The following is a 15,983-nucleotide window of genomic DNA, read 5'->3' as shown; positions in this document are numbered from 1 at the left end:
ATGCAGGTGGGGTCCAGGTCCAAATTTGCACGAGGCCCCTCAGACTCTAGTCATGCTATTGGACAAGATCTAGGCAACCATTGGACAAGAATGTTGCTCTATTTTGGTGAAAAGTAAACCTTTAAGACCCCATGCATAGAAATGAATTTTCCTAGAACTAATCAGTCGTCTGTCAAAATAATTATTGCTCATTCGTGAAATGAACTATTGTATGTCGATAGCACCCAACAAATTACAGACTACACTGGCCAATATTGGATTTTTTGGGGAGTGATCAGAGGGGTTGGCCACTACTTTTTTTTTTTATTGATGATCTATCCTTAAGATGGGCCATCAATATCTGATCGATGGGTGTGCAGCATTCTCACTAATCACCTGTCACTGGTGCCGACCAGAAGTTCTTTGATGCTGTACATTTCCATAGTGGCAGCCGTCAGGTCCTGCAGGTCCACCTGCTATTTAAATGAATGAGTGGTGGATCTGTAGTACCCGAATGAGGGCGCTATTGTTTTGATGGAGCTCTTGTCTTCTGGCAAAAACCGAGAGCCTCTGGCCACCACCGATGCAGGTAGCAGCTGATCGATGGGGATGCCGGGTGTCACTAAAATTGCTTAGCTTCAAGGAGAAGGAACGATGTGTATAAAGCAATATAAAATTGCACTTTTTTCAATATCTTCACATATAAATAGTTTCTCACTAAATTCTTTTAGCTGTAATACATCTCAGCTCCGCATTTATGATTTGACATCTGGCTTGCTTGACATCTTGCCTTGTTAAAACATTCCAACTGCGGACTGGAAAAAATTCTTAAATATGAAAGAATCACATTCAATGTGCAGAATACAAGACAAATGTTTTGACAATTAACATTCTTTGCAAAAAAAAACCTGATATCTAAAATGTGATATAGTACTTTTTTTTTTTTTACAAAAATTTGGTTAAAATAATAATAAAAAAAAACTTTCTTCAAGGCACAATAGGGGTAAGCTGAAGAAATTGTTATCACTGTTTTTGTAAACTAAGCCCCACAGTATCCTACCACTAATGATCAAGGCTTTGTCTCCCCAGAAAGGAAGCTTACTTAGATGAAGTCAATGGAATTTGAAGTCTTTCAGCAGTAAATCACATCATCAAAAGGTCAAAGTTCTGGTCAATTTCCAGACTAATGATGTTTAACACAAATAAATACTTGCCTAATACAAGAAATGTAGTCATAAATTTAAGGGTGGCAAAACGTCAAACTGTTAACGTTCAACTGGCAAAGAAAAACAAGATGGAGAAGATCCAAAATTTGGACATGGAATTCTTGATTACTTCTTCCTTAGAAATAATATCACTTAAACTAAATGTCTTCATATGCAACACATTGTGTTACTGTTTTAATGTTTCAAAAATATTATTAAAAAATGAAGTATCTTTACATATGAGTTTAATTTTTTACCGTTTTATGTCTATTGGTTCTATGCAGACCTAAGTGTTCCCATGTTTACAAGCAAATTAACCCTGTGTACATTGATCCTTTAGTCAATTTTACATTTTTTGCAATTAAAATTAACAAGACGTTGGGGGCGAATTAAAGGAGTTAATTTTTTAGCTATGAGTCTAAGATCTTACAGGCAGGAGGTTGCTATCTACCTTTTTGTCCTGCCCAGCGTTGATCCTGTTGGCTCAGAGCGGTCTGTGACTGCCTCAACCATAGATTCCGCTGCTTCATTTGACTTCACATCAACAGAGCAGCTCTTCCTCTTCCGGGATGCTCTGTCAACAAGTCTTCCCTGTTGGCGTCATGCTGGTTGACAGCTGGCTCCCCGCAGTTAGGCAGCAGGTAGCCGGATGTCAATCAGCATGACCTCAGCAGAGTATAGAGGAAGAAATGAAACTGCTCTGTTGACATGACTTCACCGGAATCCGGAGGAGCGGTCCATGACCCCTCTTAGCCGGGAAATATTTTGGCGCAAGGCAGAACAGGCAGTTAGCAACTATCTGTCTGTTAAGTGTTAGCCCCATAGCAAAAAAAAAAAAACAAGGAAAGTCCTGGTTATCCCTTTTAATGAAAATATGAATACAGGGTTAATGGCACAGGATTACCATGGAGACACAGAATTATGCAGAGAAGTTGTAGACGCAAAATAGTAGATTAAATAATAAGTCAAGTTGGCAACCCTGGGAGCAGGCTCAGCATTGATATCACCTACTGAAATTGGTGAAACCCATATTATTTACTAAATATTGAGGTGTCATATCTGTCATTGTAATCCTGCCTCTGGTGATAAGGAGTCTACTGAAAACTCTTCTGGTAAAGTCAGGGAGGACAAGTTATCAGTGTGAAAATAACAAGATTACTAATATTGACACAAAACATTGACAGCAATATTTATAAAATATAAGGAATACGAAAACCTGTATAGGTCATTTTCTGATGACACATTCCCTTTAAGAATTTCTTAAAGGGAATGTGATCCAAGAAGTATCGCTTCTCCTTGCGGAGAATGACATGATAAGCATGTCGAGGTGAGGAGACTTAAAGCCGCAATGCTCCTCTGGGAAATTGTCTCTTCAGAGAGGAAGAGGACTAGAACTCTAGTGCCACCTATTGGAAGTAGCAATCCTATCAATCAATGTCGACTCTTTAACGAGCCTTGTCACATGACTTAGGATAAAAGCCAAACCAGAATCTCAATTTGCAAATTGAGATTCTGGTTTGGCTATTATCCTAAGTCATGTGACAAGGCTCGTTAAAGAGTCGACATTGACTGTTAGGATTGCTACTTCCAATAGTTGGCACTAGAGTTCTAGTCCTCTTGTTAAAGGGAATGTGTCATCTTTCAATTCCCCATTCAGCACACAGGGTCTAAAGATGAGTGCCTTAACCCCTTAAATGTAATGTATGTGCGCCACAGAAGTGCTGCCACAGACCTGTACTTTACTCAACCTTTGTTTTCTTTGGTTTAAATATAGAATTTACTCTAATGAGGATTTGTCTCTAAACCAAAAATGTCTTGTGACCAGATTTTCGTTGTTTTAAATAGCTGGAATTACCCTCAATCTGATTTTAATCACTCTTAATGACCAGTTATTTCAGCCCCAGCAAACCTGACCGGATTTTACTACCAATTTTAGCTACCAACTGGAAGGAAGCCCAAAATCTTATTTTCTAGTCCTGCAGGTCATTGACCCTCAAAGCCATATTGCATGCCATGTAATAACAATTCACGCTGTACTTGACTTTTTATGAAGCAACGTGAGTCCGTGAACTGTTCTTGTCATAACAAGGATTTATCTCCTATCAGATGGTATAAAAAGATATCGGTATGTCAGGGTTTATCTCCTAGCATATTCCCAAGACTGTTCCAATTTTCCATAATGTACAGCTCAGAAATATCTTCAGTGCTTTACACCATTATCTTCATGGTTCTTAAAGGGTGTTTTAATATATTAAAGTAACATCTAGTCTATTTCCATGAATAAAGCCGGGCTACAATGTCCCACACAGGCTATGAACATAGGTGGCCCTGGTAGTGAAAGTAAATAGTCACAGTTTTCTAATTTCATAGAACCCCTTTAAGATGGTCATGGTGGTCACCACAGAAAAATGCAACAACCATTAGGGAAATGAGGGAATGATCATAAAACTGAAAGTTCATTGGGTAATGATGATTGTACATATTCTGAGACTTCCGTAAGGGGTAAGCTTGTAGACCTGCTTTAAATGGAATTGTAATAAAATAGCCAAGTTATGTTAAAGCATCTATAAAATTAAAGGGAACCTGTCACCTGAATTTGGCGGGACCAGTTTTGGGTCATATGGGCGGAGTATTCAGGTGTTTGATTCACCCTTTCCTTACCCGCCGGCTGCATGCTGGCCGAAATATTGGATTGAAGTTCATTCTCTGTCCTCCGTAGTACACGCCTGTACTAGTAATCTTGCTTTGCGCAGGCGTGTACTACGGAGGACAGAGAATGAACTTCAATCCAATATTTCGGCCAGCATGCAGCCGGCGGGTAAGGAAAGGGTGAATCAAACACCTGAAAACTCCGCCCATATGACCCAAAACTGGTCCCGCCAAATTCAGGTGACAGGTTCCCTTTAAATATTTTTGAGACTATCTATTAAAAAAATCATTTTTTTATGCTGAATACTATTGCACACACAGAAGGTTGTAAATTCCAGTTTTCTGCAGGTCACTTTAAGCTTTGCTGTGTAGACGGGGATGCGATCAGCAGAGTCACTTCACTATAATTAGTGAGTGGGTTCGTTTGACAGATAATAGCCTTATCGCACTATCAAAGGCTGAAAAATATCAACACTGTATACACACAGATATGGCTTTAAATTCAGCCCCTTCATCACAGCCTCGTTTCTGAAGAAGGGCTGTAGTTTATCACTTCCTAGTGACTATATTAATCTATGAACACTTTTTTGCTCACTTTACCTTTATTTTACCAAAAGTGCAGGGGTCATGATTTTTTTGGTATTTACTAGTATATGAGTATTACATGTTTTCCAACTCTTCCTACTCTTCCTGTTACTTCTTCTCCTCCACTTCCTGATCCTTCTTCTCCTCCTCCCACTTCCTTGCAGACTGTTCAGAACTCCTTGTTATGACTGCCTAACCTCATTCACACAGGTAACGTACAAACTCAGAAGACAAATACCTGAACCTGACAGGTAGGCCAGGCTAGGTAAAGCCCTTCTCTGACCCTAGTCTGTTCCTGCCTGACCGCAGTGGTTGGCACCCTAAGGTAACACAATGACGCCCCCCACTAAATGGTGGCTTACCCAGAATGTCCCAGCAGCTCCTAGGATCACTACAGTAACAGTTCCTTAAAGTGAACCTGTCAGCAGGATTTTGCTAAGTAAACTACAGGCATTGTCAGGTTGGCGTTGTTAGACTGGTTAAATTATACCTGGAGTGAAGAAATCCGTCTTGTGGTTCTTGTGTAATCAGCGATAGACGTTTTCAGTTAATGAGTTGTTTGTTCTCTGGGTTGGGACCATAGGCAGAGTCTTATCTTAGTGCTCTAGGCCAGAGAAACCAAGGAAAGTCCTCCCTACACGCCACCAAGAAACAGAAACATGTTCTTCATCATAGATATAGAGAGACAGACTGTGCTTTGGGGCGGCCTGTGGGCAGGTCTTTTCTTTATTTCTTTGGCCTAGAGCACCAAAATAAGACTCTGCCTACAGTCCTGTGGCGGAGCAAGAGCATCTTATTAACTGAAAATTTCTGACACTGATTACACAAGAACCAGAAGACAGATTTCTTCACCCCAGGTATCATTTTAATCAGTGTAACAACGCCAACCTGACAATGCTGTAGTTTACTTAGCAAAATTCTGCTGACAGGTTCACTTTACAGAATAAAGAAATCCTACACAAAGCAACTGCAACCAACAAAAACTACAGCAAAGTGAATGAATCCAACAAAGTCTATCACCAGCAGGATCACCAGTAGGGTAAGGTATTTAGAGCTGCACCCAAAAGCTGATAGGACAGAAAAATAGAGCACATGAAAATCATCTGTTACCCAAAACCGACAGAAACAAAGTCAACGGAACTAAAATAACCAAAGAAAAAGTGCATTAGTTGTGGTAGAGATGCTGACCACATAATCAAGGGTTCAAATCTTCAACCATGACGCTCCTGTGACAGGTTTGGTGACATGCTTCTCCATCAACTGCCATTTTGATAAGAGGAGAGCTATCATGCAGGTGGTATATCACAATGGTGAAGAACCTGTAATACTTATATATTACAAAGTGCCATCAAATCTTGTCCCTTTTATTAAAAATAAGGATAAAGTGGACAATTCCTTTAAGCGCCTATTCATTTTATTTGCCATAAAGCACACGTTTCCTTTGCAGATACATAAATATTATCCAAATTTCACATTGGTAAAGCAATATGAAATTTCTAAAATAATAAAGTATTATAGAAATAAAACATTCCCGCGTCCCAGAAATAAAACTTATCATATTGCGCTGCTTGGCACATCAATGTCTTTATTACAAAGGAAAAACGAACAATAGGCTCCTAAATCTCTCCCTTTGGATCGGCGGTTCCGCAGATTTGCAGCCTAGTGCGCCTGCTCCGTACAGTGCGCCAGAGCTGCTGCTGTAACAACGCTCCGAGTACATTAGAATTTAAAGCGCTATAAACGTTTTACAACTCAAACATTTTGAAAGCTTAAAGACCTACATTTTTTTGTAACCCGATCAGGGTTCACCTTGTTAAACCTTGTTTTATGTGAACGCTGGGCTTCACATGCTGTTTCACTGGATTTTCAGAGTAATTGTTAATATCACTTTTCGCACTTGGTGTTGTTCAAAGAAATCACTTTTTTCCTATCGAAAACAGTGGGGTGACGCGTGAAGGGCAACTGCTCCACATGTTATACTTGCTAGCTTTAATTTATTTTTTCTTCTTCCTTTGGTACATGAGAAGAAAACACTAGAGGGAGGATAAATCAGCCTTTAAAAGGGACGTGTCCTCCTAAGTACAAGCCATTTAATTTCCTCTGATTAGAATTTTTTTGTAATTTTGACACACAGAAGGATAACTGGACCCCAATAAAAATTCCACAACGGCCCACCCCTCTCTCCTATGTAATGCCTAACACTAGGATCCTCAAATGAGAACCTTAAAGAGTAACCGTCATTTTATTATTTTTTTAATTTTCATAAATCAATAGTACACATGAAAGTAAGAAACTTTGTAAGATGTCTTATCAATGAAATCAATTTCTCCTGGACTGATCTTTCATTCTCAAAAATTCTCAATTCACAGGTAAAATCTGTCATAGGTGAAAACAGATTTTACCATCGCTGAGGAGGAAATGACAATTGGTGCTCATAAAGTTCTATGGAGAAGCGTAAGGCTATGTTCACACTTTGCGGATTCCACTGCGGATTTTTCCGCAGCAGAATTCCAAAATCCGCAGTGAAAACCCGTTGCGGTTTTTACTGCGGATTTATCGCGGTTTTTACTGCGTTTTCTTCTGCGGATTTTCATCTGCAGTTTTCTATTGGAGCAGGTGAAAATCCGCAGAAAAGAAGTGACATGCTGCGGAATGTAATCCGCAGCGTTTCCGCGCGGATTTTTCTGCAGCATGTGCACAGCGTTTTTTGTTTCCCATAGGTTTACATTGTAATGTAAACTCATGGGAAACTGCTGCGGATCCGCAGCGGTCAAATCCGCTGCGGATCCGCAGCAAAATCCGCAAAGTGTGAACATAGCCTAAGTGTCGTTTCAGCAGAATGTCTGGCTCCGCCTCTAGCTCCTCCTCCTCCATAGAATGTTAAAAGCACCAACTGTCATCTCCTCTCTCAGTAAGGGGAAAATCTGTCTTCACTGAATATGGATTTTACCCAGGAATTAAGAGTCAAAGATCAGTCCAGGAGGCGAAAGAAGCAGATTTCTCCTATAAGGCTACTTTCACACTGGCGTTTTTTGCAATACGTCGCAATGCGTCGTTTATGGGAAAAAAAACGCATCCTGCAAAGTTGTTTGCAGGATGCGTTTTTGCCCCATAGATTAACATTAGCGACGCATTGCGACGCATTGACACACGTCGCAACCATTGTGCGACGGTTGCGCCGTGTTGTGGCGGACCGCCAGGAGCAAAAAACGTTACATGTAACATTTTTTGCTGCCGATGGACCGCTTTTTCTGACCACGCATGCGCGGCCGGCACTCCGCCTTCACCCCCCCGCACCTTACAATGGGGCAGCGGATGCGCAGGAAAAATGCATCTGCTGCCTCCGTTGTGCGGCGCATTCACTGCTAGCGTCGGAACCTCAGCCCGAGGCATTGTGACGGGCCGAGTCCGACGCTAGTGTGAAAGTAGCCTAAGATACATCACAGAGTTGCTTATTTTCACGTGCATGAAATGACGATAAAAACAAACACACTTTAAGGTGGCTGCCATCTCCTATCTCAGCAATGTAAAAATTTGTCTTAATCGAATACAGATTTTACCCCGAAATTGAGAATTTTTAAAATTAGTGATCAGTAGGGTTGAGCGAAACGGGTCGAAAATTTTCAAAAGTCGCCGACTTTTGGCAAGGTCGGGTTTCATGAAACCCGACCCGACCACTGTGTGGGGTCGGCCATGAAGTCGGCGATCTTTTGAATCTGGAATCGGAATTCCGATACCGATTCCCGATATGTTTAAGATATCGGGAATTGGTATCGGAATTCAGATTTAAGTGTAAAATAAAGAATTAAAATAAAAAATATCGCAATACTTACCCTCTGACGCGCCCTGGTACTAACCGGGAACCTTCCTCCTTCGAATCAGCGCTTCCAGGAACTTGCGGTGACGTCGCGGTGACGTCGCGGCTTGTGATTGGTCGCGCGGCCGCCCATGTGACCGCTCGCGCGACCAATCAGAAGCCGTGACGTCACCGCGACGTCACCGAAGGTCCTGCAAGCACTGATTCTTAGGAAGGAAGGATGTCGGAAAGAAGCAGGGCGCGTCCGAGGGTGAGTATATACCTAATAGGAATATACTCACCCTCGGACGCGCCCTGCTTCTTTCCGGCAGCCTTCCTTCCTAAGAATCAGCGCTTGCAGGACCTTCGGTGACGTCGAGGTGACGTCACGGCTTCTGATTGGTCGCGCGAGCGGTCACATGGGCGGCCGCGCGACCAATCACAAGCCGCGACGACACCGCGACGTCACCGCAAGTTCCTGGAAGCACTGATTCGAAGGAGGAAGGTTCCCGGTTAGTACCAGGGCGCGTCAGAGGGTAAGTATTGCGATATTTTTTATTTTGATTCTTTATTTTACACTAAAATATGGATCGCAGGGCCTGAAGGAGAGTTTCCTCTCCTTCAGACCCTGGGAACCATGGAAACCCAATGCACTGCATTGGGTTTCGGGTTTCGGCCGACCCCGACCCCGACTTTTTTATAGGATCGGCCGATTTCACTCGACCCGACTTTTGAAAAAGTCGGGTTTCGTGAAACCCGACCCGATCCTATAAAAGTAAAGGTCGCTCAACCCTAGTGATCAGTCCTGGAGGACAAAAAAAGCAGATTTCTCTGATAAATATATTGCAAAGTTTCTTATTTTCACATGTCTTAGAAGCAAGAAAATAATGTGGTAAGTTCACACAGGACTTTTTTGCTGCGTATTTTTGCTGCTTTTTTATGCTAATTTTCAGCTACTTTTTACAGTACCAGCAAAGCCTATGAGATTTCAGAAATCTCATGCACGCACATTGGTTTTTTGTTTGATCAGTATTTTGTGCTTTGCTGCGTTTTTTTTTACATAGAGCATGTCACTTCTTTCAGCGTTTTTGCTGCGTTTTTTCACCCAATGACTTGAATGGGTGTTGAAAAAAATGCAGCAAAAATGCAGGTATCATTATTTGCTGCGTTTTTGCTGCTGAAAATCCAAGGACATTAGCCTGGAAAAAGAGAAAAAAAAACGCACCAAAAAATGCACCAAAAACGCACCTAAATTAGCATTAAAAAACGCAGTTTTAACTTAAGTTAACTTTTACTAGTGTTTTTAAAACGCCATAGATAAAGACAACCATGTATAAAATGCCTTTGTATCAGTAGTATTTCCAAATAAATGCATGTGCGTCTATGTGTATGGCCTTTAAAAAACACTAGTTAAAGTTAAAGGGGTTGTCTGGCTTTGGAGTACACTCTGTGACTGCAGATTGTGAATACTCACATCACTGGGCACTGTGAGGATTCTCCAGAGCGATTTGCCTACTTCCAGCCACATACCAACTAGACGTGTCCGGCCTCATTCAATGCGCTTGCATTGGTCGAGGCTGCGTATGTCTAGTCGGCCTGTGACCGCATATATGCAATTCGCACCGGCGAATCCTCACAGCCATCAGGACGCACGATGTGAGGATTTACAAAAGAACCTGAAGACTCATCTCTTCCGACAAGCCTACAGCCTGCAGTGATCCTCAACCTACTGAACAGCCGCACAGCCAGCTCTTCCCTCTCCTAGTGTATCCTCACCCACCCCCTGCAGACTGTGAGCCCTCGCGGGCAGGGTCCTCCCTCCTTATGTACTCGTGTGCCTTGTTATCTGCTCATGTTTAATGTATTTGTCTATATTTGCCCCGTATTCACATGTAAAGCGCCATGGAATAAATGGCGCTATAAAAATGTATAATAATAATAATAATAATAATAATAATAAAAATTTACAAGCCTGCTGTCAGATAAAATGACTGCAGACTGGTACCCCAAGGCCGGACAACCCCTTAAGTTTCAGACTTCTCACATTATTTGCTTGTTTCTAATAATCATTTTTTTGACCCATTCCTAATTGGGACGGTGGTCGTTTTGTATGCTTGTATATTTTCACATGTACTATTAACTTATCAAATAAAAATGAAAGTGACATTTACACCAGATCTGTAATCATGTGGACCTATCCTTTTAACTTACTACATTATATATACATTTGTTTTTATTATAATTTTTTTTATTTTTCACCATCTTTATTTTTTCTCATTATGATAATTGTAATTATCTTTTAATTAAGCTGAATTTCCACCAGCGCGCCCATAATAAACTGGATACTTTCCTCCCGTCTGCCTTTACTATATAAACTCCCTACAATGGAATGTTTGTATTGTGGCGGACGTAATGACACGCTGACGACAGCTTCCACTCGGCGGACAATGAAATGAGTAAATCCTTACCGGCTCTAGGTACATATGTCACATTTGACAGATATAAGCCGCTCTTGTATAAGTAAAGGACCTTTTCAAACTGTGCGGCGGTTTCATCAATGCCCCAGCGAAGTTCACCTGGAAAACACGGAAGAGAAGAGAAACAAATTTACATGTATCTTCTATATTCACAGCATTCCATGTAATCAGTCTCAGTATATTCTTAGGGATTGATCTAGTAATAATAATAATAATAAATGGAGGGGGGGGCAACATATTAGTAATGGGAATAGGCTAAATTATAGGTGTAAAATGTCTCTGGCATATTTATAAAAGGCTGCGCACCATATATAGGGTAAAAGAAATCCATTAGTGGGTGTGCGTTTTCTACATCAGCTGATGTACTTACTCAGGTCAGAATGGCTGCACAATCCTGATATTAAGATGAGCATTTTAGAAGTCCGTAAAATGTTTAACTTTAATATCAGTAAAAAAAAAAACTTTCAAAAAGCATTAAACAACCATTCTGATACGGATTTTTCGTTGTGAGTACACTTGTATCATCAGGTCCAAGAAATCTTTTTCAGAGGGTTATTCTGATGATTGCTTTCAGGAGCGCATCGCTTTCTTGTCTCCTGGCTTAATGCTTCCAGGGGTCGGTGCGCTCCTGATGGTTGACGGTTTGCGCAAGGGTCGAGGCTGGAACTATTCAATTTCCACTGCCTAATGTAGAGGCGGTTTTGCCTATGCAGCATCAGAGGAGTGCCAGGGCATCGGTTACAGTTACGGATAGGTTTTCTATGCAGGCAAAGAGCCTTCGTAGGGAACTGTCCACTTCTGATAGACTGCAGAGGTGGGCGAATGAGCAGTAAGCAATAACAATAAAAATTCTTCTGTTCTTGAGGATTTTTAATCTATACAAACACTTTGCAATTTTGCCTAATTACGATAAGGAGAAATAATGAATATAGTTTGTTTTGTGACAGATCCGCTTTACAGTAGACCATCGTAATCTCAGAGGCCGACCCCCAATGATCAGCAGAAGCAGAGAGTCACCACACTGGGGACATAGTCATTCACTTATGATGGGGTGCACATGGTCGGCACTGTGTCCGTAGGGGTCCTGGAGATTAGACCTCCCATGGTGGATGCATTATTAACCTTACAATCGTACAGCTCACCATTAGAGAGGAGTGAACCCAAACTGTCCGATGCTGAACTCCGAACACGGACATCTCCAGGAAGCCCATTGTAGCGTTTGTAGTTCGGATGTGGAGAGAGATGGAGACCTTTTACAGCACCAAAGTTTGGTTGCCATTGACTCCTATGGGGCTCAGGTTCAAGTTCGGGTAGTGTTCTGGTACCTGAACCAAACATTGCACTAAAGTTTGGTCAAATCCGAATATCCCTGGGTCCGCTCACCAGGTATGGACTGGGGCTGAAATTTAGCCCTGGCCTTTGAAATCACACAGGCCCATGTTGTCCCCGTCCCCATGAACCAGATGGGATATATTACTAATATTACCCTGGATGGAGGACAGGAAGATTTTCTACAAGACCAATATTTCTAGTGATACCCGTGGCCTGTTGGGGTAAGTGGCGGAGTCAGCGACTTTGTGCTCCATCACAACTCTTAACAGTATGGGTATCTTGAGAACACCGATTCTGTTAACAACATAGCAGACAAGGCAGCCCATGACCAGACAGGCCCTTCTGGCATCTGCCAGAATTGCCAGATAGCCAGTCCGGCCCTGCCGCTCACCCCTACTCACAATGTATGATGCCCCTCACCATTAGACTCTACACTTGGCACAACAAACCAGGCTTCATTTTATTACTCCTTATGGGCTTTGCTATTAGAGGTGCCGAGTTGGATGGGGTCCAAAGGCCACTTGGCTGCATAAGAAGACCCCAATATTATAAATGCCGCCCTCCTAAATGTAACAATGCTTCCATCTCAGTCCTGCACCCACCTGTTGCATTCACTATCGCGTCCAACAATGGCCTGAGAGAAGACGGTGCGCTGTGAGGGAGAAGGTAAGTGAAGAAAAACCTAAAAAAAAAATAAAAAAAAATCCACATTTATTAATATAATAAAATTTATACAGATTTACAACTTACAGTTTAAGAGCTCACGATAAAATTCCAACAGGCAGTAAAAGGCTAAACTCTCCGGGAAACATGGTCCTATGTCATAACGAGAGAAGAAATACATAAGTGACCGTAACCCAGGGCCGGCAGGACACAAAGCTGCCTTGTAATCACCTGTGAAGGCCCTATTAACACAGCAGCCCGCTCCGGAGCTTAGAGGATTGCGGCTGTTTGTAGGGATGTCTGGTACTTGGAGAAAATTTACGGCACTTGGATCACCAATGGAAGACGTTTGCTTTTTGGGGTATTTTCCGCAGCTACAGAGTTTGTGGCTACTGGGACCAGAAATCTTGGAGAAGGATATGGAAATTATAAACACACAAGCAAAACACATATAAATCAGAGAACAAGGGAGCAAAAACGGATGACTTTTCTGGAAAAAAAAAAGATTTGGGGGTCAATTCATCATTGCTTTTTTTTCTGGATTACTAATGGTGCTAATAGTGATGCTTTTCATTTACAACTTATTCATTATCTAATTTACACCTTTTTTAAAGGTAACTTTACTTGCTTTTGTCTATTTTTTGCTTGTTTTGCATTTTTGGCAAAGTTTTGGCTATGAGTTGTTGTTTGAGCCTAGGACCGGGTGCATTCTGCATTTTACTCTTGTGTCTGTGGCTCCATCAAAGCTTAAAGAGGTATTCCTATCCCAATATGTAGTAGGTGTAATATTAATGTTAGAAAATACCTCCAATTAGAAATGTAGTATAGTTCTTCAGATTCGCTATTTCTCTTTCCAGGCATTGCAGGACCTTAGATATCCATGGTTACGACCACTAGCAACTAGCTAACAGTTGCTCTATCAGTGGTCATATCCATGGATACCTAAGGTCCTGCAATGCCTGCACATGAGCATAGAGACATAGCGAATTAGAAGAACTATACTAGAAGAACTATACTACATTTTATTAGTTTATTAGTTTATTGTATTGGATGTATTTGCTAATATTATTATTATTACACCTACTACATATTGGGATTGGATCTTGGAGTTGAGAATACCCTTTTAAGCCCTGGAAAATGGCATTCAGTGTAAGCCATGATGTGTCCATTGACTGTAAAATTGTAGATGGAGTCACCGTGCGATCTATCAGACATCATTTTCGGACTTATTCACCTATTTCAGGTGGGCCCCATGACATCGCAGACTCAAATAGGACAATATAGCCTAAAATGATGTCTGAAAGAGCATATAGTGACCCCGTCTGCGTCATTACAGTTAATGGCCCGTCAACACATACGCCCAAATCCCATTTTCCAGATCTAAGCTTCGAAGGAAACACTGACGTGACGATAAAACACAATGTGAAAATAGCCTCATCCAAAAATGATTACCCTTCTAAATGTAACAAAATTTGTAAACTAGTGGAGTATAAAAACTGACAATTTTTTTTTATTTCAGCCGTTGGAGAATATGTGACATTGTGATTGTTATTAAAATGATCTTTTTATTTGAAAAGACTAAAAAAGTAATTACAAAAATTAAACACTGAGTTTTTGTCATGTCGGACGTTATTCATACCAGGGCGTCCGACAGACAGCGGTAATTCCACATTCGTCCACTATACGCTCAGTTGCACCGGCTAGACTTGATCCAGGTTGCCCGGGGTTAATCTAGCTAGTACTCGGGTTGGAGGCTGGGTCACGCCCACGGCCTTTAAATAGTCGTGCTGGTCCTGCTGGACTTTGGGTGTTGCCGATTATAGCTTGTGCCTCGTCTGGAGTGGTGGTCTTGGAGGAAAATATCGTATCTGGTGGTGTATGATCCTTCGTTACATTTCTCCTTCCTATATTTGTATTTGTTTTGCCCAGTGCACATTATTGTGTTTTCCTGTGTGCCTGCGGCGTGGTGCATTTTTAGTTTTCCCTGTCTGTGCTTTCTGTGTGGATTGGTATGTGGTCTCTTCACTGGGTGGCGGGTGGTGGTTTCAGCATAGGGCTGAAACAGGAGTCAGGGTCAGGCCTGGCGGCCCAGACAAGCACATCATTAGTGTAAATTCTGGGAGAGGGACAGACAGGGTTTCCCCTAGTCTGAGGGATATCGCAGGGGCAGGGGTAACCAGCCTTAGTCTTCCAAGGCTCCCCGTGACAGTTTTTGATATTTTTGGTGCAAAATCCAATGATTATATGAAGACAAAAAAAAAATAACTTAAAAAATGCAAATAATGAATCTGGACCTTTTCATGAATTTAAAGGGATTTTGGTTAATTTTTGGAAGAAACCTCTTATCTGGCTGCTAAAATGTCACAAAGTAATAGTTCTATTTTTCTCTTTCCCAGTGCAATCAGTGTTTGCCATTCAATGTCACCTCCTGTTTTCTCTTTTTCTCACACAGAAGACATTACCTGCCCACAGTAACCACCTGTAGGCTCCTTTCTGGTATGTGTCATCAGTATGGAACACTTACAGTAATAATTGGCGGGAATCAGCTACTTATATATACCTTGGCCTTATATACAATATGGTTAGCTTTGTCCTATTGCAGACAGGAAAAAGGGGAGAGGCTTCTGCTGAAGCCAATTTAAAGGGGACTATTGGCTTTTACTATGGGCCTAAAAACTGACTATCTGCCTGTGTCATTGACCACTCCTGCTGGCAATTGAGCTGCTCCACATCAACAGAGCAGCTCTTTCTCTTCTGGGCTGCTCTGCTGATGGGGCGTGACTGCTGATGTCATGCTGATTGACAGCTGGCTCCCCGCAGTTAGACAGTGGGGAGACAGCTGTCAATCAGCATGGCCCTGGCATTCACACAAGAAAAGCTGCTGCTCTGCACCCAACTGCTCCTGAATACCTGTCAGGAGCAGTCTGGGGGCACAACAGACAGGTGACAACTACATGCCTGTTAGATCTTAGGCCCATAGTCTCAGATGACGCCTTTATCTGCCACACATAGAACAGTGAAGTGCATGAAGGTAACACTGCTGAGCTCCTGAAACATACATAGATGCACAGAGATGTCGGGTCCTCCAAAGACATTCTTAGTAGTCACTCTGAATAACTAATAGAAGATCTTGGTAATAAAACTACATTATGGAATTGCTTTTCAAGCATTTCTTGAATTTTTGAACATTTTTAACTATAGTTTGTAGCATAGTTTTGTAGACTTTGGCAAATACTGTACAAAAGTTATAAAGTTATTTTACCCATCGCGGGTCATTTTTCCACAATTATTTAGGAG

The 15,983-nt window shown here is 41.7% G+C and overlaps 1 protein-coding gene across 1 annotated transcript in view; it reads right to left on the bottom strand.

Moving 5' to 3' along the window:
• PKDCC (protein kinase domain containing, cytoplasmic) overlaps positions 1–15,983 on the bottom strand; it is an 80,517-nt gene that overhangs the window by 16,753 nt on the left and 47,781 nt on the right. Inside the window, exons 4-5 of the mRNA XM_069768583.1 lie at positions 12,626–12,705; positions 10,683–10,790 (exon numbers count right to left, since the gene is read on the bottom strand). Of these exons, the coding sequence (XP_069624684.1) occupies positions 10,683–10,790; positions 12,626–12,705 (188 nt within the window). The remainder of the gene's footprint in view (positions 1–10,682; positions 10,791–12,625; positions 12,706–15,983) is intronic.

This window comes from Ranitomeya imitator, chromosome 5, assembly GCF_032444005.1.
Source record: "Ranitomeya imitator isolate aRanImi1 chromosome 5, aRanImi1.pri, whole genome shotgun sequence".
Lineage (NCBI taxonomy): Eukaryota > Metazoa > Chordata > Amphibia > Anura > Dendrobatidae > Ranitomeya > Ranitomeya imitator.
Note: the sequence above shows the minus strand (reverse complement) of the source record. Positions and strands in the feature narration are given on the sequence as shown.